At 39.6% G+C, this 24,147-nt stretch overlaps 1 protein-coding gene across 1 annotated transcript; it reads left to right on the top strand.

The window, feature by feature from the left end:
- Positions 1 to 239: 239 nt before the first annotated feature.
- LOC122282010 (protein MHF1 homolog) lies at positions 240 to 23,880 on the top strand. The gene is made up of 7 exons (XM_043093917.1): positions 240 to 402; positions 621 to 848; positions 927 to 999; positions 21,467 to 21,676; positions 21,845 to 21,916; positions 22,684 to 22,764; positions 23,332 to 23,880. The coding sequence occupies exons 3-7, from the start codon at positions 954 to 956 to the stop codon at positions 23,478 to 23,480; spliced, it is 558 nt and encodes a 185-aa protein (XP_042949851.1). The 5' UTR covers positions 240 to 402; positions 621 to 848; positions 927 to 953; the 3' UTR covers positions 23,481 to 23,880.
- Positions 23,881 to 24,147: the final 267 nt, after the last annotated feature.

Raw genomic sequence — 24,147 nt, 5'->3', positions numbered from 1 at the left:
GCATATATTATTGATAATTATAGAAAATATTTGAAATGAATAAAAAATGTTAAAAATATAATATTTAAATAATATAAAATAAATTAATGTATAATATATTGTTAAAGTTAATATATAAAATAAAAAAATAAATTTTAATAATGTCCTTTAAAAATAAAATGAAGAATCATTAAAAGTGATGCTTTACTTTTTTCAACCCCAGCTAAATTGGTGAAAAAAAGTAACTGGGACGAGGCCGTTCTAAAATATTAAAAAAAAGTAACTAGGAGTTTTCCGCGCGCTTCCTTCATTTCTGGTTCTTTTCTCTCTCTGCCGCACATGACCATAACACAGCTTCAGCTCTAGTTCCACAGCAGTATAACATCCCACCTCTCTCAGTCTCTGAATCTCCTTGCAAATCTGGTGAATCTATTCTTATACATTTTGCTTTTCTTTCTTCTTTACCTTTTTAATGATTTCGATTTGTTCGCTTATACATATGTTATCTTCTTTTGGAGATATTTGTTCTGCAGATTTGTTTTCTTAGTTTTTCTGAGCTAAACTTGTTACATTTATTCTAGTTTTTTGTTCTTTTTTTTTTTTTAATAATTTCATGGGTATGAATGTTGTGAATCGCGTAGAACTCCGGCTCATTCACTCCGACTCGGTTCCGACGACGTTAAGGCTGAACAAAGCCGGACTTGGCTCCGAATCTCTGTTGCTGTTGGAGCCCGGATCCAACTTTGACTCTGTCCTTATAATTCGAATTACACGGAGTTTTGGGCTGTCGAAGGGAGCTTGGGTCCGATGTTGGCAGACGGATGCGTTTCACGGGGATGGGTTTCTCTAGGCGGACAGTTGCTGGAAAGGTGAGTCAACTCGTCGAGTTATATTTCTCTTATTTGTTTATTTATTTTAGATCTCTATTGTTTTGGTGGATGGAATAGTTGGCTAATTAGTTATGAAGAGGCAAAATGGGGTCAATTTGGGACGCGTTGCTGAAGGCCATTTTGTACCCTGGTAATTTTACTCCTGAGAGTATTTTCTTCCTCTAGACGAAGTTTTTTGTTATTTATTCCGTTTCCATTTCTAGTAACGTTAGATGCTAGGGTTTTTGTTTGGGGACCTGGATGTGTGCAATCATGTACTCTGTTCGTGCTTGATGAGTAATCTGACTAGTAATTTAAGTGGTGATAGTCTTTTAGGGCAATTTCAACTTGACGTTCATGGCAATTTCAACTTCCAATGGATAGTTTTATTTCAGTTTTTCAGGTTTTTTGGGTTGGTTATGATTGGATTTTGTTGATGAAGCTGTTTTTCGTCTCTTTTGAGCCAATGTGGAATACACATGATCCAACTCTTTTGGATGCTATTTTTTTAATTATATCCTGTTATAAGGTTAATAGGATGTACTCTGGTGCTTATTATTATTATCTTCAAAATTTGGTCTTTGAGTAGACTCTATCCGTTGCCATCCAAGTGTTGGCATTGGTGGTCGAGTCAGCTCAGTTTCATCATCTAAATTGAGTTCATCTTTCAAATTCGTGTTCTTTTTTATGTGCTGTGGAATATATACTAAAACCTTTTAGTAGGCCTGTGTTTGCTGTTTGGGTATGATATTTTATTTCTAGATTTAGGTGACTTTTGAGTTATTACTCACAAGATTCTGATACCAATTTTTTTTTGATAAGTAATAATATTATATATATATATAGAGTAGTGCTACAGAGAAGCCTCTTTATATTAAGCACACCGCACGCAAGCTGAGGTGGACTAATTATATTAATAAAAAAAAAGCTCTCAATAAATAAACTGCGTTCCTCTCTCCAAACAGATTCCTGAAACAGAAGTGTTCTTCCATGGAGTTCTTGTTCTTCGCTATTGAGTTCAAACCCTCTCTCCGATCTCTGCAATGCTGGATTTTTGCCCTATCGATTTTTTTTCTTTTTTGGCTGACAAATAATATTGAATCCATGGCTTTAGAAACACGGAGATTTTTTTTTTTTGTGGGGAAGATGCAAAGATGAATGTGAAAAGATCGAATCTTCAAGCCTGATAGAACCAATTCCAAAGCTGAAAATTTGCCCGGCTTGGAAAGTGGCCACTGTTGTCCAAGTAGTGTCTATCCCTCTTTTGATGAAAATTCTAAAAGAAATTTGAATGCAAGTGATCTTGAAAATGGGGGTAAAAGCTAGATCTTTAATTGCACTAAGAATCAACAAATCCAAAAGACTCAAATCGACAAAACCAAGAAAAATCAATCTACCAGAATTCACTTCGAATACTCAAGTTCTCGAAACACCGACCGACTCAGAAAAAAATCCAGTTCTCCAAGCAAAACCCGTGAGTATAAAAAAAATCCTTGTGCCAGCATCACCCAGACCAGCAAACTAAAAACTTGATAAAAAAAAAAAAATCCTTCTCATCTCTTTATTCTTCATCCCGATGTCATCACAAACCAAAAAACACGATCTCGATTCTCATCAATGGGCAAAAAAATTGCAGACCAAGGAAATATCCTAACTATTCACAAATGTTTAAGGGAAAAGGAGATGGGAGAAAGGATAAAAGGGATGGGAGAAATGGAAAAAAGAAGTGAACCTTAATGCCTAAGCTTTGTTGCGTGACCTAAACTATGGACTTTTTTCGTTGTGGGTGAGTCTCTGGAGGAAGGAAATGGGAGGAAGCCGTTTGGGTGAGCGGGCAAGTGAGAAAGGAAGTCTGTCATTTAAATGAGGGTAAAATAGACCTTTCACAAAGGGTGTGTAGGGTGTGCTTTGTAACGGGGCTTCTTAGTAGAATTATTGATATATATATCAATAGAAGTAACCAAGTACATTGGATGTATACAAGAAAAACACCTAGCCCATACAAGAGAGCCCCTAATGACCCATAAGCCCATGAAAACCTACCCAAAATACACCAAGCTCGAATTGGAAAACTATCGTTACACCTCCCCGACCCCATCCCTTAGATTCCGTAAAACTAATCCTCTACCCGAACATCCCACTACGGGAACGTCTTCACAAAGGCCTCCCTTTAGCCTTCCCTCTACTTGAGCTACCTCCCTTAGCATTGTAGTTGATTGTCCATGAAAGATTCTTTAACTCTCTGCTTTTCTTAAACTTAGATTTGGTTTCAAGTCCGTGGCTCGCTTCGATTGCAGTGAGTAGTGCTTTAAATTGGTTTTCATATTCTCCTTGTTCTCCATATGAAAGTCCCAAGGTTTGAAGAAACCCGTTATCTTTGTTCAGAATCCAATCCGATGTTGAACCCGCTATATTGTTAATCAGAGGAAGAGAAACCAGGAGAATGACATTATCCCTAGCCACAGTACCTGACCACACTCTCAACTCTAAACCTTCCCCCACATGAGGCACCAACGACAATTCTAAACCTTCCCCCACATGAGGCACCAATGACAAATTGATAATTTCCTTCCCACCAAATGGTTGCTTGACAGCTATATGATTGTTGTCCCCTCCATTTGTTACCACTACAGGTTCCTCCCCTCCATCAACATTGTGTGTATTTGCTCCACCCCTCGATGATCCTTGCCGTGCCACTTTGTCTGACCCTACTGCTTCCTCAAGAGGGGAAGTACTACCTTTGGTTACCCCGTCTGACCCTACTGATACCATGTATTGGTTCATTGTTTATTTTATTTTTCAATTTTTTTTTCTTAATTTGTTTTGAGGATATTTGTTCTGCGTTGTTTGCTTTCGGAATTTGTAATTACCATCTATTTTGAATTACTAGGATTCTTTGTGTTGGATTTTTATTTTATTTTTTTGCATTGTTTGCTCAGTTTTAGCAGGTATGAATTGACCAACACTTGCCACTTTAACAGTTAACATATGATAATATAAACATAATGGACCACATAAGAATGGCAACTGGATTAATTATCATGGTTTTTCAATGCACATGAAGGAATTTTATGCAGGAACATTACTGGTGTTGATAAGAAACGGTATTTTTTATACTTCCAAAAAAGAAGTGGAACTTTTTCAGTTTTCACTTATTTTTTTTCCTAAATGAAAAGTTGGATCACGATCACTTTAGAAAAGTGTGAAATGAGCAATAAAGAAAATTTTATTTTTTGTTAATGATTTTATATTTTTCTGCTCAAGTAGTGTATTACGGTCTTTTTAGTGTAATTACAACTTATGTTTGCAAAGACTATACTAGCAGGAAAAATGCCATGAAATAAAACTTAGGGTCCATACAAGAGAGATAAAAATCAGGAGATTACCTGTACCTTACCCAACCTAGGGTCAGATTTGATCCTTACAAGCTTCTTACTAGTTTACTTTCAAATGTTTTACGGTTCTTGGGAAGGTGCTGAAACATAATTTTTGTCAAGCTGACTAACTTAATCTTGTGAGGATTAAAGGTAGCAAAACAGCTTTTTAGAGTTCTCAAAACCTTTTTCTTCTGATGGCTTCTCTCCAAACTCAAGATATTCTCCAATTCATACCTCCATAATATTCTCACCCTCATTAGAGCCTTGTGAAAAATTATCATCTTATTTCTCTTAGTTTCTACAAAAGTGTTAGTCCAACAAGTCATATTTTGATTCAGCTAATTGTTTTCCTTCCAAAAATTGAATGAAGCCACTCATCACATAGACTTCTATTTTTTTTAGGGTCAAGAAGGTTTTTCTTTTTAAGATAATCATTTATAATGTTGGTAGCATCATATTGAGAGATTTTCTCACACACATATTTTTAATTGATTTGAGGAATTTGATGTTCGGTTAGTATTGGTGTGTTTTGGATTTTTTTTTTTTATAAGTAAACGGTAGAATTAATAAGAATAGGCAGAGCCCAAGTACACAAGATGGTATACAAGAGATAAGCCTATCTAGTTCGTAATATTAGAAACAAGGAATTCATGAAAATTTAGGCCATTAAAATCTATAGCTATGGCCCAAAGGAATAAAGTACGGAAAAATAAAGATCGAAGCTCCTATAAAGACTGCTCCTCATCTTCAAATGTCCTCTCATTACGCTCACACCATATGCACCACATGATGCAAATGAGGACCATCTTCCACAATGCTTTGATTTGTGGAGCACCACCCGGAATTGTCCAGCTAGCCAATCGCTCAACCACTGTAGCAGGCATTACCCAGTTTAAATCTAATTGATTGGACACTTTGCCCCACACGGCTCTAGCTATCTTACAATGTAGCAAGAGATGATCCACTGTTTCGCCAGCCTTTTTGCACATACAATACCAATCTGAAACAATTACCGGGTGCTTTCGCAGATTATCTGTTGTCAAGATCTTACCCAGGGCTGCTGCCTAAGTGAAGAAGAGTGCTTTGGGGGGCGCCTTATTCCTCCACAAACTTCTCTATGGGAAGTGAGAATCAGGTAGAAGTGTAAGAGATTTATAGAAAGAGCGAACCGAGAAGGTACCCTTACTGGCAGGTGTCCACCACAACTTATCGGCTTGTAAACCATGCAGTCTCACGGAATACACAAGGTTGAAAAAAGTCTCAAAACTGTCTATTTTCCAATCTTGGGTTGCTCTACTAAAAGTGACATTCCATTAGACTTGGTCCCCTGAATGAACCATAAGATCCGCCACTGAATCTTCTTGGTCATAGGCTACTTGAAAAACGGATGGAAAGGAGTCTTTTAGAGCCTCCTCCCCGCACCAAATGTCCCTCAAAATTTTATACGAGTACCCTCCCCGACCACAAATTTAGTGTGGCGAGTAAACTCCCCCCACCTTCGTCTTATGTGCTTCCAAACCCTCACTCCATATGTCTCATTCCCCTCTCTAGTACACCAACCCCCCATAAGCTACCGTGTCTGCAATCAACCACCAATTTCCAAAGAGTTTCTGGTTCCATATTATTTCTCCAAAGCCACTTCCCCAGAAGGGCTTGATTAAACGTTCTCAAGTTCTTAATCCCTAACTCACCTGACGAAATTGGCCTGCAAACCTTATCCCAGCTGACTAAATGAAACTTGTGTTCGTCCCCCATCCCACTCCATAAGAAATCACGGTAGAGTTTTTCAATCTGGGCCGCCACACAAGCTGGAATTGGAAAAAGAGACAGGAAATAAATTGGTAAGTTAGAGAGGGTACTCTTGATTAGAGTCACCCGGCCTCCTTTAGACAAGTACAATCTCTTTTACCCTACCAATCTTCACTCTATCTTTTCAATAATTGTATCCCAAACAGATAAGGCTCGTGAGGCAACTCCCAACGGTAATCCTAGATAAGTCATAGGAAGGGAAGTCACCTTCCACCCAAGTAAGTTGGCCAACTGCCGGGTGATACTTACATTCCCAACTGGCATTAGTTTTGACTTATCAAAGTTCATTCTTAGCCCTGATGCTGTTTCGAAGAATAAGAGGAGCGCCTTAAGTGTCCTAATCTGATCTTGCTCTGCCTTGCAGAAAATTAGTGTCATTTGCAAAAAGTAAATGGGAGATCATGGTAAGACCCCGATTTGGGTCTCCAACTAAGAATCCAGCCATAAAACCATTTCTCAACACTACCGCTGTCATCCTACTCAAATCCTCCATGACAACAACAAAGAGAAGGGGGGATAGGGGATCACCCTGTCTTGGGCCATGAGAGCTATTGAAAAACTCTCTAGGTTGCCATTAATCAACATAGAAAATCTTGCCGTTGAAATGCACCATCTAATCCATGAACACCATTTTTCTCCAAAACCACATCTCTTCAACAAGTAAAGAAGGAAATCCCAGTTTACATGATCGTATGCCTTTTCCATATCTAGCTTACAGATGATACCTGCATTACTAGACTTTAATCAATTATCCAAGCACTAATTGGCTATTAGAGCAGAATCCAGAATTTGACGACCTTTACAAAAGCATTTTGTGGCTTCGAATCTATCTTACCCATGGCCTTCCCTAACCTGTTGGCAAGCATGTTAGAGATGATTTTGTACACCCCATTAATGAGGCTAATGGGTCTAAAGTCCTTCACTTCTAATGCTCTAGGCTTCTTCGGGATCAAAGCAATAAAAGTGACATTCATGCTTTTCTTGAATTTTCCAGCCAAGAACAATTCTTGGAACACATTCATAATGTCCTCTTTCACTATCTCCCAACATGTTTGAAAGAATCCCATAGAAAATCAGTTTGGACCTGATGCTTTATCTTTCCCCATTCTTCTTACCGCCTCATATACCTCCTCTTCCTCAAAAGCTTTTTCCAACCAAGTTGCTGTCTGGGGCTCAATAGAGTCGAAACCCAATCCATCTACTTTTGGTCTTCACCATTCTTGTTCTGTAAATAGGTGTTCAAAGAAATTTACCACATGTTCCCGGATCACTGGAGCCTTCGTGCATTCTATACCATTTATTTTCATCATTTCAATAGTATTGTTTCTCCTATGAGAGTTAGCCACTCTATGGAAGAATTTTGTGCTTTGGTCCCCTTCTTTCAACCAAAGTGCTCTTGACTTCTGCTGCCAGGAGATTTCCTTTTAGGAAATCACTCTCTCCAACTCTGATTCCAGTTCAGCTTTCCTGGCATTTTCAACTGTGGTGAGGAGTCTATTCTCATTTGTCCTCTCAAGATTCTGTAACTCCTCCAACAGTGCTTTCTTTTGCTCCCCTATATCACCAAAAGTTTGTAAGTTCCAAAGCTTTAGATCATTCTTTAAAGCCTTTAGCTTACCTGCAAGTATGTAGGATGGAGTACCATGTAATTGATAGGAAGACCACCAAAGCCTTACTTTGTCCACAAAGCCTTTGCTCTTAAGCCACATAATTTCGAATTTGAAGTACCGTAGCCCTCCCTGAATACCGCCACCATCTAGCAATATGGGAAAATGATCCAAGCATAGGTGCGGCAACCTCTTCTAACACACCTTCGGAAAATGAATTTTCCAATCCGGCGATATTAGGAATCTGTCCAACCAAGACCTCATCTGGCTATTGGACCAGGTAAAGGGCCCACCTATAAGGGGAAGATCCGCCAGGTTCAAATCAAAGATACATTCTAAAAATCAAGTCATTGCTGGGCATAAACGACTGTCTCCTGATCTTTCACTGGGGAACCTTGTGACATTAAAGTCGCTACCAATGCACCATGGAAGGTCCCACTAGCTGTAAATACCAGCGAATTCTTTCTACAATACTCTCCTGGTGCTGTCAACATTAGGTCCATAAATACCTGCAAAAGCCCACAAGAAATTATCCTCCACCATCTTGAAGGAACATGCCATAGTAAATTCCCCTACAAAGTCCTCCACTTTTTCCACCACTCTTTTATCCCACATCACAAGGATACCACCCAATGCCCCATTCGAAGCCAGATAAACCCAATCTACATAAGGGCAGCCCCACATGGTTCTCACTAGTTTTCTGCTCACCAATTAGATGTTTTGGCTATTCCAGTCAATTTTTGGCATTTTGGCTCTGGTATATGGCTCAATGGCATCGGTTGTACTTTTTTCAATTAATCTTGAAATAGGATGTGGTGTAAAAGTCATTGTTACATTCTCCACTCAAAGCTGTCACATTAGTGTTTTCATGATAAGTAAAATAGACTCACTCACACAATTAAAACACAAATTTGTAAAAAAGTTAAAATACAAAAATTTGTAAAAAAGTTTAAAAACACAAATTTATGTCTAAATATGTATTTATGGGCCATTCTAGCAAAACAAAAAAAATGTATTCACGGGATATGTATGTATTTTCAAGAAGCTTTAAGATTTTCCAACTCAAGTCTAGGACTTTGATACATATACCAATTTTACTAATCCTACTCTTCACACAAAATAAGTCACATGCGACCAATGTGGTGCATTTTAATTGAGTCTCTAATTAAGTGATTCCTATAAAAAGTCACTTAAAATAAGTCATATTAGTTGCTGTAACTAATGTGTAACAACCCTTTTTGTAGTCAGAAATGTTACGTACATTTATAAACTTACGCCTGGTAAAGAGATTCAACATCATAATAGAACCTCATTTATTGAATCATAAAACTAGGTTGGCATAGCAATATTTTATAACATAAAGACAAAAACATAATAATGTAAGCATAAGCTAATTCTATGTGGCAATAACACTTACTTGAAAGTCTAAGACTTTTAAAAATAAATCTACTCCTGGCCCTTTTGCTCAATGTCCATGCCATCATTATTTGGGATATTAAAACATAAAAACAACAAATAAATGAGTCGAAAACTCAATAATGGCACATCATACTGTAAACTTAATTTAACTTGACCTTTGGCTTGGCTTTGAAAACTTTTATACATAATCATACATATATATAGCATATGGATCATTCAAAAGTAACTTGGCAGAATATAAGAAGTGACCATGGCAATTCATATAACATGGATGAGTGAATGATTGACTCCATGCATCTAATATATTTCATGCATGATTGTTTGGGTGGGTTTGGGTAGTGAGAATTGTTGAGAAGAGTTGTGAATAGTAATAAAAAGTGGGTGAAAAGTAATACTAATGTAATAAATAGTAGTAAAAAGTAGGTGAAAAGTAATACTAATGTAATAAATAGTAGTAAAAAGTAGGTGAAAAGTAATAATAAAGTAATGAATAGTAGTGGTGTATTCTGAGAATACTTCAGGTCCTCTTAGTACCCAAACATAGCCACTTGTCTTTCACTTGCATAGCGGCCATAATAGCATATCTGCATCGGTCCAACTGTCGTTGACCGCATAAATCATAGGATAACATATGGTAGACCACACTTAGGTTTGTGACTTTCATATCCACCCATAACATAAGACCAAGCATTAAAGCTTACTTATCGTTCACATGGCTTATTTCTTATCTTATCATGATGCATGCAAACATGTTGACTTCGTGATTTTCATGGTGTTTCATACTCATATGCATGGCATATTAACATGAACATATTGATCATGACATGGCATCCACTTATGGCAATCAATAAGCATTACAACATAAGAGTGATTTTCATGACATAGCATCCCTTCTAGACAAACAACCAAATTAGAATAGCATACATAATTGCACAAGCACATTGTCATAATTCATTGAGGGTTCATAAAAAGGGGTTAACATTGATTATGGCTCTACATAGCATTGGTAAACAACACATTTTCTTGCAAAATAGAATCGTTACAGCAGACATGAAGGTTATGATCATGCCACTTACCTTATCTCCTTAGTCTTGAGAACCAACTAATCATGTCAATCAAGAACCTATTAAGTCACGCACATATTACATGTCAATCTATACTAAAATTCTTATTACTGCATTTGTGAGTTGAGATGAGTTGAGTTGTGAATAGTAGTATTTCATAGGTCCAATTGAGATGGGTTTAATTTTTTAGGTTGAGATTTGTTAACTTTTTAGGTTGTAATGTATGAAGTAAGTTGAAATGAGTTTAACTTTTTTATGGGAAATTGAAAAAGTAGTAGGTTCCATCAATAATTGGTTTGAGATGAGTTGAGTTGGTTCTAATAATTGACTAAGGTATGAGCCTATATTCCATAGAGCTGCTTGCTGCCTACCTAGTGGCAGTGAGCTAAAATTGACCATGGGTCATGCATTCTACTCTTAAATTTAACTACATGCTGTGTATGTATGCGTAAGCAATTCCTAACATCGTGTTAACATCTAATTTTTTTTCTCTCGAGACTTTTCTCTCTATACAAATTTTCTGTCCATACACATTCTCTTTATGTAAACTCGTTCTGATGGAGATGGTGGGTGTCTAATCGTGCGAGTTTGATCGTTTGGGAAGGACAATGGGTCATTTGAAGACTTTAGTGATAGAATAAAAAACATTTGATGTTTCGAGGGAAGGCCGATGGGTAATCCTCACGGAAAGAGGGTGGAAGTTTGTCAAAAAGCTGAGCTTGCAGCTAACCACAGCTCGGTGGTTCACCAAAGCTCTGGAGGACTGTGTGAAGGTTGGGAGGAAGGAATTCTATGCAGGCCACTAGGTGGGTGATAGGGGTTTTATAGCACAAAGGTGCTCAAACCCACCAAGTGTGTTCATGGCTTTGATAGAGTACCGAGGGGGTGGGTGCCGAAACTATATCTTTGTTCCAGAAGACATTGATGGATTGGGATGGCGAAAACTGGAGGAGATGCTGAGGGAGATTGGACAAGAAGGCGGTTTCGCTGGGGTGACACTGGCAACGACGATGGTAGAGCCACCACAGCTCCCCTCCCGGTCGTACATGGAGGTCCTCCAACAAAAGATAGGTTTGGACTTGTCTCATCAACATGCCTGGCGGGATGTCAGTTCTGCAGGAGTCGTTTCGTTGCAGCCTGTGAGTGTCGCTGTTTCTACAGGATCCCAGGGGTGTGAGCGTGACAGGAGACTTGTTGGTCTTCAAAAGGAAACATTCCTTCGGGTAATGACCGAGATGTAGAACTAAGAGGGATGGGGGTGGGTGTGGGCTTGGGAGATGGGCCTTTTAAAGGAGCTAGGGCCTCTTCATCTAAGGGCAAGAAGCCCATGAATATTGGGGCTTCTAAAGGAACAGCCTCTGGGCTTAATGGGCGGGGTAAGGAGCCCATGCACTATGGGCCGAGCTCGGTCAAGATGGGTGGTGTAACCCATCGGGCCTAGACTTCTAATGCAACCTAGCAGGTCTTCTTGGTTCAAGAGAATAGACCAAACGGAGGAAGCGCCTAGTGGCTTTAGGCTCTGTCGATAGTGTTGATTCACAACCACCTGTGCCAGCGATGGGCCATATGGCCTCGACGAAGGTAGTGGAACCATTAGTGGGCTAGACGACAATGGAGGAAGCACTTGCAGAGCCAAATGTCGAGGTTTTAGGCGCCATCCCTACATCCGATGTGCTGGGTCCATCACAGACCAGCTTGAGGGAGGATGCTGGTGCCTATGAAGCCGAAAAGGAAGGGTACTGTTGTTTCTCTATGAAGCCGAAAATTGTGTCTTGGAATGTCTGTGGGCTAAATGAGATTAATAAGCATATTCGCATAAAAAACTTGCTTCGGGAATGGAGGGCAAATATTATTTGTTTACAAGAAACAAAGTTGAAATTGGTGACTAGAAAAATCTTGAGAAGTGTGTGGAGTTGCCCGTATGTGGATTGGGTTTATCTGGCCTTGAATGGGGCATTGGGCGGTATTCGTGTGATGTGGGATAGAAGGGTGGTGGAACAAATGGAGGAGTTTGTAGGGTATTATACAGTGGCTTGTTCCTTTAAGATGGTGGAGGATAATTTTTTGTGGGCCTTTGTAGGTATATGTGGACTGAATGTCGACAACATTAGAAATCAATTGTGGGATGAACTTGCTGGATTACATAGCTAGTGGGATCTTCCTTAGTGCATAGGCGGGGACTTTAACATCATAAGGTTCCGTAGTGAAAGATCTGGAGATAGCAACCTATGCCCAACCATGATAGATTTCTCAGACTGCATTTTTGACTTGAATCTGGTGGATCTCCCACTTGCAGGTGGTCCTTTTACCTGGTTTAATAGCCAGACGTGGTCTCGATTTGATAGATTCCTAATTGTAGATCATCTTTTGTTACATTGTGAGGTAGTTCGGTTCTAGTGGAATGATATCTTTAATTGGACTGGTGTGGCTTAGGCTATGCATGGAAGAGTTAAGGATATGCTTTGGTGTTGGAAGGCAATTAGGGGAAATGCTCACATTGTTGTTGTGTGGGATTCCCCTCTGCATTATGTAGTGGTTGTGGATGGAGAGAAATAAGAGGTGTTTTGAAGATCGAGAACATTCCTTGGAGGAGATGGGGATTTTCTTTTTATAATACTTTATTTTCTTGGGCTTCGGTCATTGGTAGTAATCAGGACAACTTTCATGATTTGTTTGTATCCCTCACTGGTGCTTAATGGTACTTAAGGCATTTTCTATATATACTTTCTGTGTACTTGGGCTATGCCTATTTTTATCAATAAAATTTTACTTTTTACTTATCAAAAGAAAGGGAGGGTCAGGGATGGAGGAGGATGGCGGAGGCACTGTGGGAGTTTGCAGAACAAGGAGGAAATAAGAGTTGTCCCAAAGGTGGGGTAGCTCTGAGGCCAGTGGCAACGGTGGATCAACAACAAACTAGATCATACAGGGAGGCCTTGGTGCAGATAGTGGCGTCGTTGCAGTCCTGTAAGCAGAACAAGGTTGGAGATAGGGGTGCTATGGTAGCTCAAAGAGGAGACAACGTAAGACCCAACAACGCTATGGGACTGGAAAATTTACTCATATAGTTGGTACAACAAGTACACAACGGAAAGGACGTGGTGGCAGGCACCACGCTGGTTTGGTAGAGGATGGCATGCACAAAACACTTCTGGACGTAAAATCCCATTTGAATGTACTGTAGGAGAAAGTAAATTCCTTAATACTGTGCGTCGAGGAGAAGTATGACTTGGGCTTGGTGGCAAATGGATCCGTAGGGCTACTGCAAGCTGATGGGCAGTTGAGGCTAGACAAAGAATAAGCTGCCAATTTGGGCTTCAGCCCACGGGAAAAAAAGAGGCAAGGAGACACTTGGAACTCAGCCGATGTGGAGAAAAAAAGGGTTTGGGACCGAGCCCAGCCTATGTGATGCAGGGCCTTCCACCAGTGGGAGCCAAGCAACCTTGCTAGAGAGGGCTTCGACAGACTTGGGTTCGACTGAGAAACCCCTGACGGAGGCTTAGATGATGAAGTCAACAGTGGAGGCGTCGAAGGTAGCAGAACCAGAAATGGTTTCCAACGTTCCCTCTTTATGAAGCCCAAAAACATGTCATAGAATGTCTAAGGGCTTAATGAGGCCAATAAGCGACTTCGGAAAACTTTCTTCGTGGGTGGAATGTGGAAATTGTGTGCCTACAAGAAACTAAATTGAAAGTCATTTCAAGAAGTATTGTTCATAGCTTATGGAGTTGTCCATATGTGGATTGGGCTTACCTTGCATCAGTGGGGCCTCAGGAGAAGTATTAGTTATGTAGGACTGAAGGGTGGTGGAGAAAATGGAGGAGTACATCGGGGAATACATAATGGCATGCTCCTTTAACAGTGTAGAAGAAAATTTCAGGTGGGCCTTTACTGGTATCTATGGGCTGAACTTGGATGGCCAAAGAAGACTGTTATGGGATGAATTAGTTGTTGTTCATAGCTGGTGGGACCTGTATAACACCCCCTTCCCCTACTGAGGTTAGGAATGCCACTTGCTTACTTACATAAAGCCAGGCAAGTGACTTGCATAATTTGCGGAAATATTGTTCATCACTTAAAAAAGTTTATAAAATAAGTTGTCTTAATAAAGCATAACTCAATTTCTCAAACTGATTGAAATGAAAATCACCGAACAAAGTCACTAAATTCATAGTCTGCTTCTTCTAAGCCTGGCCTGTCTATTCGTACTGATCATCATCCTGACCTGGGTGGAGTTTTAAGAAAAACAGGAATAAACTAAAATGAGTCGAAAACTCAATAAGAAACTCATCACAATGTAACATAATAATTGGAGGATTTTTCATAAATCATTTTGTTCATGCTGAGAATCTTTAAAACATGATTGATCATGCTGATGCTTATGTTGTGCATGACTTGTCTTGATTATCTAAATTAACTGATTGTTCTGACATGTATGGTTGATCTGATTTTACTGAGCTGATTGGCCAACACACTTAACCCTGTGTGTAAGGTTGTGCATTGGCCCCACATTCCGCTGCAGCAAAAGGAGCCGCTGAGTGGTACTCTGGCATACTATGGTGGACCACACTTGAGTCTGTGGCTTGCACATCCACCCTGATCTGAATTGTATTGGTACTATGTATCTGAATGGGCATTTGATTAATTGATTAACTGATCTGATCTTATCTTGCACTTGGACTTAAGAAATAGCTTACGCGGCATGAGATGCATGATATACATACTAATATAAATAATTGTAAAATTTCTGAATTTGAATATGATGCTGAATGACATGATCATGTGTTGTGTTGTGCTGAATGACATGCTTGCATGAGTGGTACATAAAAATCATTGTCAAAGAACTGGCTCTAATAATAATTTATATAAGCTAAATTGTGATGATCCTAATTTGTGATCAAATTACTTACCTTGTAGCGATGCTTCCTGAATCTTACTTTGTAGGTGCGCTCGCACCCAGATTTCGACCAAAACAAAGGCATCATGCGACAGGGCAAAGCAGAACGAAGTTGGGTTGGTTCTGCAATGGCGAGCACGCGACAACGAAACATGGTGGCTTGGTGACGATGGCACCGCTGGAACAGAGAGAGAGAGAGAGAGAGAGAGAGAGAGAGAGAGAGAGAGAGAGAGAGAGAGAGAGAGAGAGAGAGAGAGAGAGAGAGAGAGAGAGAGAGAGAACAATGCATCAAGAGACAAAGGGCTTACGTGTGGTGGTAATGCGGTGAGAATACCATGGTCTCAGCTTCCATTGTTGGCAGCTGAAAGGAACTGCAACGGCTGAGAATGGCCTCTGGTCGAGCAATACCTTGAGAGCCCAACATGCTCTGTTTTAATCGGCAAAAATAGAGGTTTCATGAGATGTGGGTGGCTGGTTTCGTGGTTTTCTCGTTGCTGTGTAGTGACCGATGTGAAGGAGGAAATTCACGAGAAAGAGAGGATTTATAGGTGGAGACTGCAGCATGTAAGTCGGTTAAGAATTTAGGAAACCCTTCAACGTAGGAAATCTTAGTGGGGGAGAAAGACATGCATGTGTATGAGGCCATGCTTTGTGGGTACATGCTTCCATACGTGTGAGTCGTTACCAAAAAGGGAAGGTCTTTCAACTTCCAACTCAATCAAAACTGAGAAACGTGCATAAGTCAGTTAGCATGTAGGAAGTCTTCCAGACCAAGAAATTACCTTAAAGAAGATAAGGGCGTGAAGGAAGATTAATTTTAGGAAAGAGAGGCATAAAAATGATGAGAATTTCGTCCCTTGCATTCTCTTTACTACGTAACGTTCAAATTAACGTTGAACAATCGAGAAGGTGAAGATGTGAAGGGCGACTGAAATCCCAGAATATTTAAATTAATTAGGAAAGATTATTATTAATAAAAAATGAAAAAATTGAAAGATAAAAATTATTCGCATTCAATTCCTAATAATATCTAAGTCTGATTGTTACAACTTGCCATGGTGCATTGGCGGAGACTTCAATGTTATAAGAATCCCAAGTGAACATATAGTAGAAAGTAGGTTACAACCAACAATGATGGAATTCTCGGAGTGTATCTTTGAGCTGGGCCTAGTGGACATTCCTCTTATGGGAGGAACTTACATATGGTCTAACAATCAAACGTGGTCTCGACTGGACAGATTTTTAGTCTCCTTGGAGTGGGAAATGCATTATCAGGAGCTATGCCAAAAGAGACTTCCTTGCCTGTGTTCTGATCATTTTCCTATCTTGCTGGATTGTGGTGGTATTCAAGGAGAGACTTAGTATTTTAAATTTAAAAATATGTGGTTGAAAACAGAAGGTTTTGTTGAGAGGGTCAAACAATGGTGGTCCTCATACCAGATTCATGGCACTTGTAGTTTCAATTTTGTGGGAAAACTAAAAGCTTTGATAAAAGATTTAAAGTTTTGGAATGCCCAATCCTTTGGTGATGTAGCTGAACGTAAGAAGTCCATGGTGGTGGAGTTACAGGAGGTAGAGTGGGTATAAGAGGGTCTTGTTCTCTCTATGGAAGAAAGCTCTCGAAAGACTAAGTTAATATCAGAATTAGAGGGTTACCTTATTAGAGGAGATCTCTTAGTGCCAAAAATCACTAGCATTGTGGTTGAAAGGAGATCGAAACACGAAGTTTTTTCATGGAGTGACTGATTCTCATAGGACAACTAATACCATAGAGATGCTGAACATAAATGGTGCTGTTTGCACAGAGGCCCATGTGATTCAAGAACATATTGCTGGTTTCTTTGAACATTTGCTTACCGAATGGGTGGGGTCCATTGACCAGCAGCATGTTTCTTGGCTGGAGAGGTCGTTCGAGGAGAAGAAGGTTCATGGGGGTGGTGGGGAGGATTGTCAAAGACAAGCACTTGATCCAAATGGCTTTTCTATGGGATTTTTTCAATCATGTTGGGATGTGGTGAAGGAGGACCTAATGCAGGTGTTCTGGGAATTTTACTTGGTCGGAAAATTTGAGAAAAGCCTCAATGCCACTTTCATTGCGCTCTTTTGCAAAAAAATTGGAGCATTGGAGGTGAAGGACTATCGAGCCCTTAGCCTTGTGAATGGGGTGTACAAGATTCTTTCCAAGGTGCTTGCAAATTGCCTTGGGGAGATTTTGGGGTGAATCATTACGAAACCCCAAAATGCATTTGTAAGGGTCAGACGAATTTTGGATTCAGTTTTCATTGCCAACAAATGCCTAGATAGTAGACTCAAATTTGGCAACTCGGGTATCTTATGTAAGTTGGATAATGGAGAAATCATATGATCATGTTAATTGGGAGTTCCCACTTTGCTTGGTTGAGAGGTGTGGCTTTGGGGAGAGATGGAGCTCATGGATCAAATGCTGCATGTCAACAATGAAGTTCTCGGTTTTGGTGAATGGTAGTTTGGTGGGTTTCTTCAACAGCTCCTGTGGGTTAAGACAAGGGGATCCTTTGTCCCTACTCCTGTTTGTCATTGTCATGGAGGCGCTCAGCAAAATGATCTCGATCTTGGTTAACAGAGGCTATGTGGCTGTTTTTTCGGTCAGTGAGTCTCTTATCATTTCTCACTTGTTGTTCATAGATGATACTTTAATATTTTGTGAGGCAAAACAAAGCTAGATTTGGGCACTGACGGCACTTCTACTTTGTTTTGAGGCTTTGTTCTGTTTGAAAGTGAATTTAGCTAAGTCAGAGTTGGTTCCAGTTGGTAACGTTCACAACATCTGGCAGTTGGCTAGCACTCTTGGATGTAAGGTTTTCTCTCTCCACATGAATTACCTTGGTCTTCCTTTGGGGGCCGCCTGGAGGGCTATACCTTTCTAGGATACAGTAATTGAGAAGATTGAACGTAGATTTGCAAGCTGTAAGAGATTGTACTTGTCGAAAGGTGGCAGAATCACTTCCATCAAGAGCACTCTGTCAAATTTACCAACCTGCTTTTTATCGTTATTCCCAATTTCGGCGAGTGTGGTCACCTATATTTAGAAAATTCATTGCGACTTCCTTTGGGGTGGTCTAGGGGATGAATTCAAATTCCACCTGGTTAAGTGGAATAAGGTATGTTCCGCAATTTCTTCTTGTGGGTTGGGCATTAGAAATCTGAGGGTCTTCAAACGGGCCCTTCTTGGGAAATGGTTGTGGTGATACAATCAAGAATCAGAAGCTTTATAGAAGTCAGTGATTGAATGTAAATATGGAGGTATGTGAGGGAGGTGAAGCAATAGGTAGGTACCAGGGGCGTGTTGAGTGGGAGTGTGGAGGCATATTAGACGAGAATGGGGAGCATTTGCCTGTCACACTAGACTTGTGCTGGGGGATGGGTAAATAATAAAATTCCGGTACGTCTTGTGTTGATAATGCCCTCAAGGACTCATTTCCTTCAGTCTTTAGGATTGCAAATGAGAAAGAAGCTTCAGTGGTGAAACTCATGGAGATATCTAGGGGCCTAGTCCAATGGAATGTGAGTTTTACTAGGGCGGCCCAAGATTGGGAATTTGACAACTTTGAGGACTTATTTAGACTCTTGTCCTACATAAAACTGAGCCGTCAAAGAGCTGACACATTGGGGTGGGCACCTGCAAGTAAAGTTATATTCTCAGTTTGTTTTTTTTATAAGTCTCTCATACAATTGCCGAGCAACCACTTTCCAGGGAGAATGATTTGGAGAAATAAAGCGCCTCCCAAAGTGGTGTTTTTTACTTGGACAGCTTCCCTTGGCAAGATTCTGACAATAGATAACTTGTGGAAACGCAGGGTGATTGTGGTGGACTACTGTTGTATATGTAAAAACAGTGGTGGTTCATCTCCTCTTGCATTTTCAGGTTGCCATAGCATTATGGGTAGGCCCGCAACCCAGCCTGGTAAAGCCGGTCTTGTGCATGGCCCGGCTCGGCCCGGCCCAGTAGGACTTGACCAGCAAGACCTCATTTTAGGCGCTAACCCGAACCAACTTGATCGGAACAAAACCAAACCGGGTTGAACCCGTATGATCTGACTTAAAAAACAACGTCGTTTTCCATGCTATCAGAAACGAAAACTTATTCACAAATAGATGACAGCAACGAAAACTTATTCACAAAGAGAGGAAGGGAGAGAAGTGGTCTTGGCAAAATAGAAGATCCTGAGCTGAGAAGGCGAGGCACCCCCTAGCCTCGACCTACCAAGCACCACAGGCTATCTTTCTTCTGATAAAAAACGAAGTCCCCTTTTGGCATGAGAAAGGGATCAACATCGTATATAGACTCATCAGAGCAGGCTATCTTCAAACCCCTTTGTTTAATGGGCTTTGATCGATCCGAATTTTTCGTGAAGTTTTTCATGTTTTTGTTCATGGGGGCTAGTTTCTTTGGTTTTGCAGCAGATCAGAATTATGGATTTTGTTCTCCGTTGAAGCTCGGTCTGTTCGTGGCTCTTCTTGGGTTGAGATTGTTGTGTTTGGCCAGAGTACTCGCCGTTCTTTGTGGCGATTAAACTGGAGGTGAACTCCTCGATTTTGTCCTGAATTGACTGCCATTTCGCTGCAAAGACTTTGACTGAATGGGACAATAATATCAACGACAACAAGATTTCAAGGCAAGTCGGAGATAGGACATTCCGCCGGATGGTTCAGGCGAGCTTTGGTTTGGTTTTTGTTCACCCCTTTTGGTTTTGACTGGTTTTGAAGCAAACCCATTTCCTGATTCGGTTGAGTCTTAGGTCAAGGAAATCGCATCCCAAGATTGGTTGAGCTTCATAGGAGTCTTGGAGGCTCCGGTTTGAGAAAATTGAAGGTTGCCGGTCGATTGAACAATAAAATTATAACACATCTTTTTTGTCGAATCGGTGAACTGATGATTTATAACCCGTCATCTACAGGGTCGATTTGATTCGGGTCACTTGGTTTGCCGAGTCAGATGCACAGGCCTAATTATGGGACAATATATTCAAATGGTTAGAGCTAGCCTAGGTTATGCCCGCTATAGTGGTTCAGTTTTTGGCTAGTTGGACAAATCTAGATGGTATTCCACAAATTACAGCTATATGGAAGATGACACCTATTTGTATTCTGTGGTATGTATGGCAAGAGCGTAACGACCAGATGTTTGAAGACAAGGAGCGCACATTAGAGGAGCTGAGATTATTTTTTGTCAGAACTTTTCTTTTATGGGCCAAAGCTGTTGATTTGAATGGCCTTGATCTTCATGATTTTCTTATTTGCATTTCCCCCTCCTAGATAGGTGTTATCTCTTGTATACCATCTTGTGTACTTGGGCTATGCCTATTTTTATTAATACAATCGTTTAATTAAAAAAAAAATATCTGAAAATAGAAAATTAGAGGTCCAATTTCTAAATAGTTTAACTGTTATTGAATAGGGGGCCTAATGCATGTACCCTCCACAGTACTGTAGTATATATGTACAAAACCATTATTACTCTTTAGTCAAATTTAACAGTTTGAAATTGGTTGACAGTTAAATATCTATTTAACTCTGACAATTCCCTTACAACATCCTTTTTGTTTTTTTTTTTTTTTCCTTTAATTTGAAAATTTTCATAAAATTTAAATTTATATATTTATTTTTTGTGCATGTGCAGGAATATTTTACCACTGAGAAGCCATTTTAACCATGACATGAATTTTAAATTTCTTATGCTCTGTTCACAACAAACATGTTTTACACTGTGATTTGATTAAGTGGGAAGAGAAATAAAAAAGGACAACGGCTATCCTCATTTTACTGAGCATGCTAGGATATCAATTGTTTTCTGGTGAATGTCAGATTCTCTATTATGGAGTAGTTTTGTCTTGTGTTGCATAGATAATCTGTTGACGCTCATCTAGGATTTCCTCATGTAAATGTACTAAGTTTCTTTTCTAGTTAATTAGCATTTTACTTTACCAGAAAAGGGAGGGCTTTTCCCTTACTAGTCAAGTGGTAAGGTAGGCCACCATTCGGTGAAGAAAAGAGACTTTAGGAAAGTGGTTCAGGTAGCTCAGCTGGCGAGCAAAGGACTGAAAATCCTTGTGTCATTGGTTCGAATCCACTTGTAGATCATCAGGTGCAGTGGGAGCTGCAGCAGGAAACTCATCCTAGATGGCTGTAATAGGACTGCAGCAATCAGCCTTAAACATACAATTTGTTCTTTTGACGAATTAGTTATGACCCTATACTAAACCTTAGTTTCTGATCGTGGAGATGTTACTTTATAGTGCTGATTAATTTTCTGTGACTTGGTGGTGCTTCTTGGTTCCTTTTTTTACCCCTTTTGCTTTTGTGGATTGCTCTCAAATAGATAGTGTTGCTTTTTTGGCTGCTCATGAAATCTGGATATGTAACTCTCGAATATATGGTATTGACTGGTTTGACTTTTGCTGCTTAGTGAATCCTTATTGTGATAGAAGAGAGCGGTTACATTTGAAACCCAGCCATTCTGTGTGCATTTCCGGGTTGAGGAGGGCAAAACTCGAACTTCATTTTGTAATGGAAGCAGATGGAGCTGGGAGTGACGTGGAAAGAGAAGACGAATCAGTGATCGAGCTCTTGAGAGATCGATTTCGCCTCTTAACCATCTCTATTGCTGAGGCCCAAGGTTATTTTTTCAACCCTATTTGGTTGCTCAGGAACTTGGGAAACTGAGACTAATCAAAATTACCTAATATAAGTGATTACTGGATTGATCTTGTATACACATGCTTAATGATCAGACAGAGATTTCTAGATTATCTCATTCTATGTTCAATTTACTGGGTATGCTCAGCAAAGAGAAACGACCTGGAAATATCTCTACCTATTGCAGCTTGCATTGCCGATTTGGCCTTCAAATACACAGGTAATTACTTTTTCCATTTTGTCTTGTTTTCCTTAACTTCTGTTTCCGTACAAGAACCTGTGGATATTTTACTCGTCCATTCTCATTCCTGTGAAAATCAAAGTACCTTCTTTATGCACTGCATGCAATTACAAAACGATACAATAACTTTGATCTATTAAGATTTTGAAGTTCTTCTCAACTTGAGTTTGGGGACTTTTTTTTTTTTTTTTTTTTTTTGGTGTTGGATTGGAAAGGAAATATTCATGTGCGAAGATAGATTTTGCTTTTATCTAATGACATCGATTTGTATGGATTTAAGAAAATGCTGATCGATTCAGTTGGGATCCATCCCTCTTTAGAATGCTAAGTGGTTGCTTGAGGGCCTAGCTTTTTGTTCTTGAACTTGATAATAAGCACGTCTCTGTTCTACGTGAATCTGGTTTTCTTCACTGATGAGAATGGATATATCACTTATAAGCATCTATATACTTTTGTTGGAGACATGAAATGGTTAAGCGTTTTTATCGGTTTATTGAATTTATGTCCCACATATGTATCAAGTCAAGGAGTGTTAGCTTAAAGGTGGCATTAAAAGAATCTCTTAGCAAAAGAAACACCCGAAGGAACCTCATAATTTAGAACGAAAATCAATTTCATAACTTTCACTGGTTGCATTCAAGTGACTTACAAGTCCAAGGTGGTGCAATAACATGAAGCATGTTATTTATGGGCTTCATTCATTTTTCCGCAACACTAATGACTAACAAAAGAGATAATGTTTTCAGAGCAGCTGGCAAAGGACCTTGAGCTATTTGCACAACATGCGAGTCGTAAATCTATAAACATGGAAGATGTCATACTTTCTGGTGAGTTTTCCAAATCCTCATTCACAAGGAGTATTATCATCCCTAAAATTAATATATTATTAATCATTTCTATTACCTCTAACTGTCTATACAACCTTTTTTAAGCGACCTTTACTTGGGTATGAATGCTTTTGCAAATTGTCACAGACGATTTTCCCCTTTTGTATTAACCAAGTTCCTTTCCCTTTTTTGCTTCCTTCTTTCTTTATTGATGAGATGTGGAAAAAGGGTGTAGCAAGCCTGTTTTTTTTTTTTTTTGGAAAATGATACTTGGCCCCATGAGTTTGCCCCCTCAAAGTTACCACTTGGGTATTTTATTTTTTATTTTTCCGTAATGGTTAAGGAAGTGACTATTGGTGAAGTGTATTTAAAAAAAAATGTTTAAGGATGTTTAAAAAATGTTTGAAAGAAAAAAAAAATAAGTGCAATTTGTTCTAGTGGTAAGTTTGAGGTGGCAAACTCATGGGGCTGAGTAGCAGCACCCTTCTTTTTTGGGGGGGTGGGGGATGTTGTCATACTTCATCAATTTGGGTTCAGCACCAACTTATAAAAATGACTTGGTTTCAGCGCATAGAAATGAACATCTAGCCACCTCTTTGAGGTCTTTCTGCACTGATCTGAAATCTAAAGAAGCCCAATCTGAGAGGAAGCGAAAGAAGCCGTCAAGAAAAGAGGACAAAGCAACTACCAGTGTAGTTCATATTCCTGATAATTGAAGCACCCGTTGACTGACGTACTAGTGCCTAGATTTTGCAAACGCTTTCCTTATATCAGCAAAGCTGCGATCTTTCTCTGGGTTATGGTGTCAAACAACTTCTGCATCATGTAAATTAGTTGCAGCTCCTGATTAAATGCAAATGATACCTTAGCTTGAAGTTTAAAGGCAATTAGGTTAAATATAATAATCATTCTGTGTGTTCTTTGCTATCACACATGTAGGGCTGTGTTCAAGTGAGTTTGGGTGAGTTGAGGCTTTTCGAGTTCCTCTCAAATTTCTCAAAAATTGGCTCGAGTTCAGCTTGTATAAGTCGGGTTCTAAAATTCAGTTTGAGCTTGGCTCAAAACCCGGGTTGTAATGGAGCCGAGTGCTTAATCGAGCTTTATTTTTTATTTTTATTTTTATTTCTTTTAAGCAAACAAAGCTTCATTCATAACAGTAAATTACAAGCATTCACAACCATCCATAACAGTTAAAATTACACCATAACAGGTGGGTCTTTACCACTGAAAATTTAAAAGACAAGGGAGAATTGAGATGAGCGTATGATTCCATAGTGACCATTCGAGGTTGCCCATTGCGCAATAGAATGTGCGTATGATTCAGATCTTGACAAATTTTCCTGGTTTGCCAGCTTTGAAAGGTATGCGATGAGTTCCTAATGT

This window comes from Carya illinoinensis, chromosome 11 (genome assembly GCF_018687715.1).
Source record: "Carya illinoinensis cultivar Pawnee chromosome 11, C.illinoinensisPawnee_v1, whole genome shotgun sequence".
NCBI lineage: Eukaryota > Viridiplantae > Streptophyta > Magnoliopsida > Fagales > Juglandaceae > Carya > Carya illinoinensis.
The sequence above is the reverse complement of the archived record's forward strand: the minus strand, read 5'-3'. Positions and strand labels throughout refer to the sequence as shown.

What these genes read in the sequence shown, in the direction of transcription:
- LOC122282010 (XM_043093917.1), top strand. Translation starts at nt 954, where the DNA reads ATGGGGTCAATTTGGGACGCGTTGCTGAAGGCCATTTTGTACCCTG. An exon ending in CTCTATTGCTGAGGCCCAAG is followed by an intron (nt 21,677 to 21,844) that starts GTTATTTTTTCA and finishes GGGTATGCTCAG; the next exon opens with CAAAGAGAAACGACCTGGAA. An exon ending in GGAAGATGTCATACTTTCTG is followed by an intron (nt 22,765 to 23,331) that starts GTGAGTTTTCCA and finishes ACTTGGTTTCAG; the next exon opens with CGCATAGAAATGAACATCTA.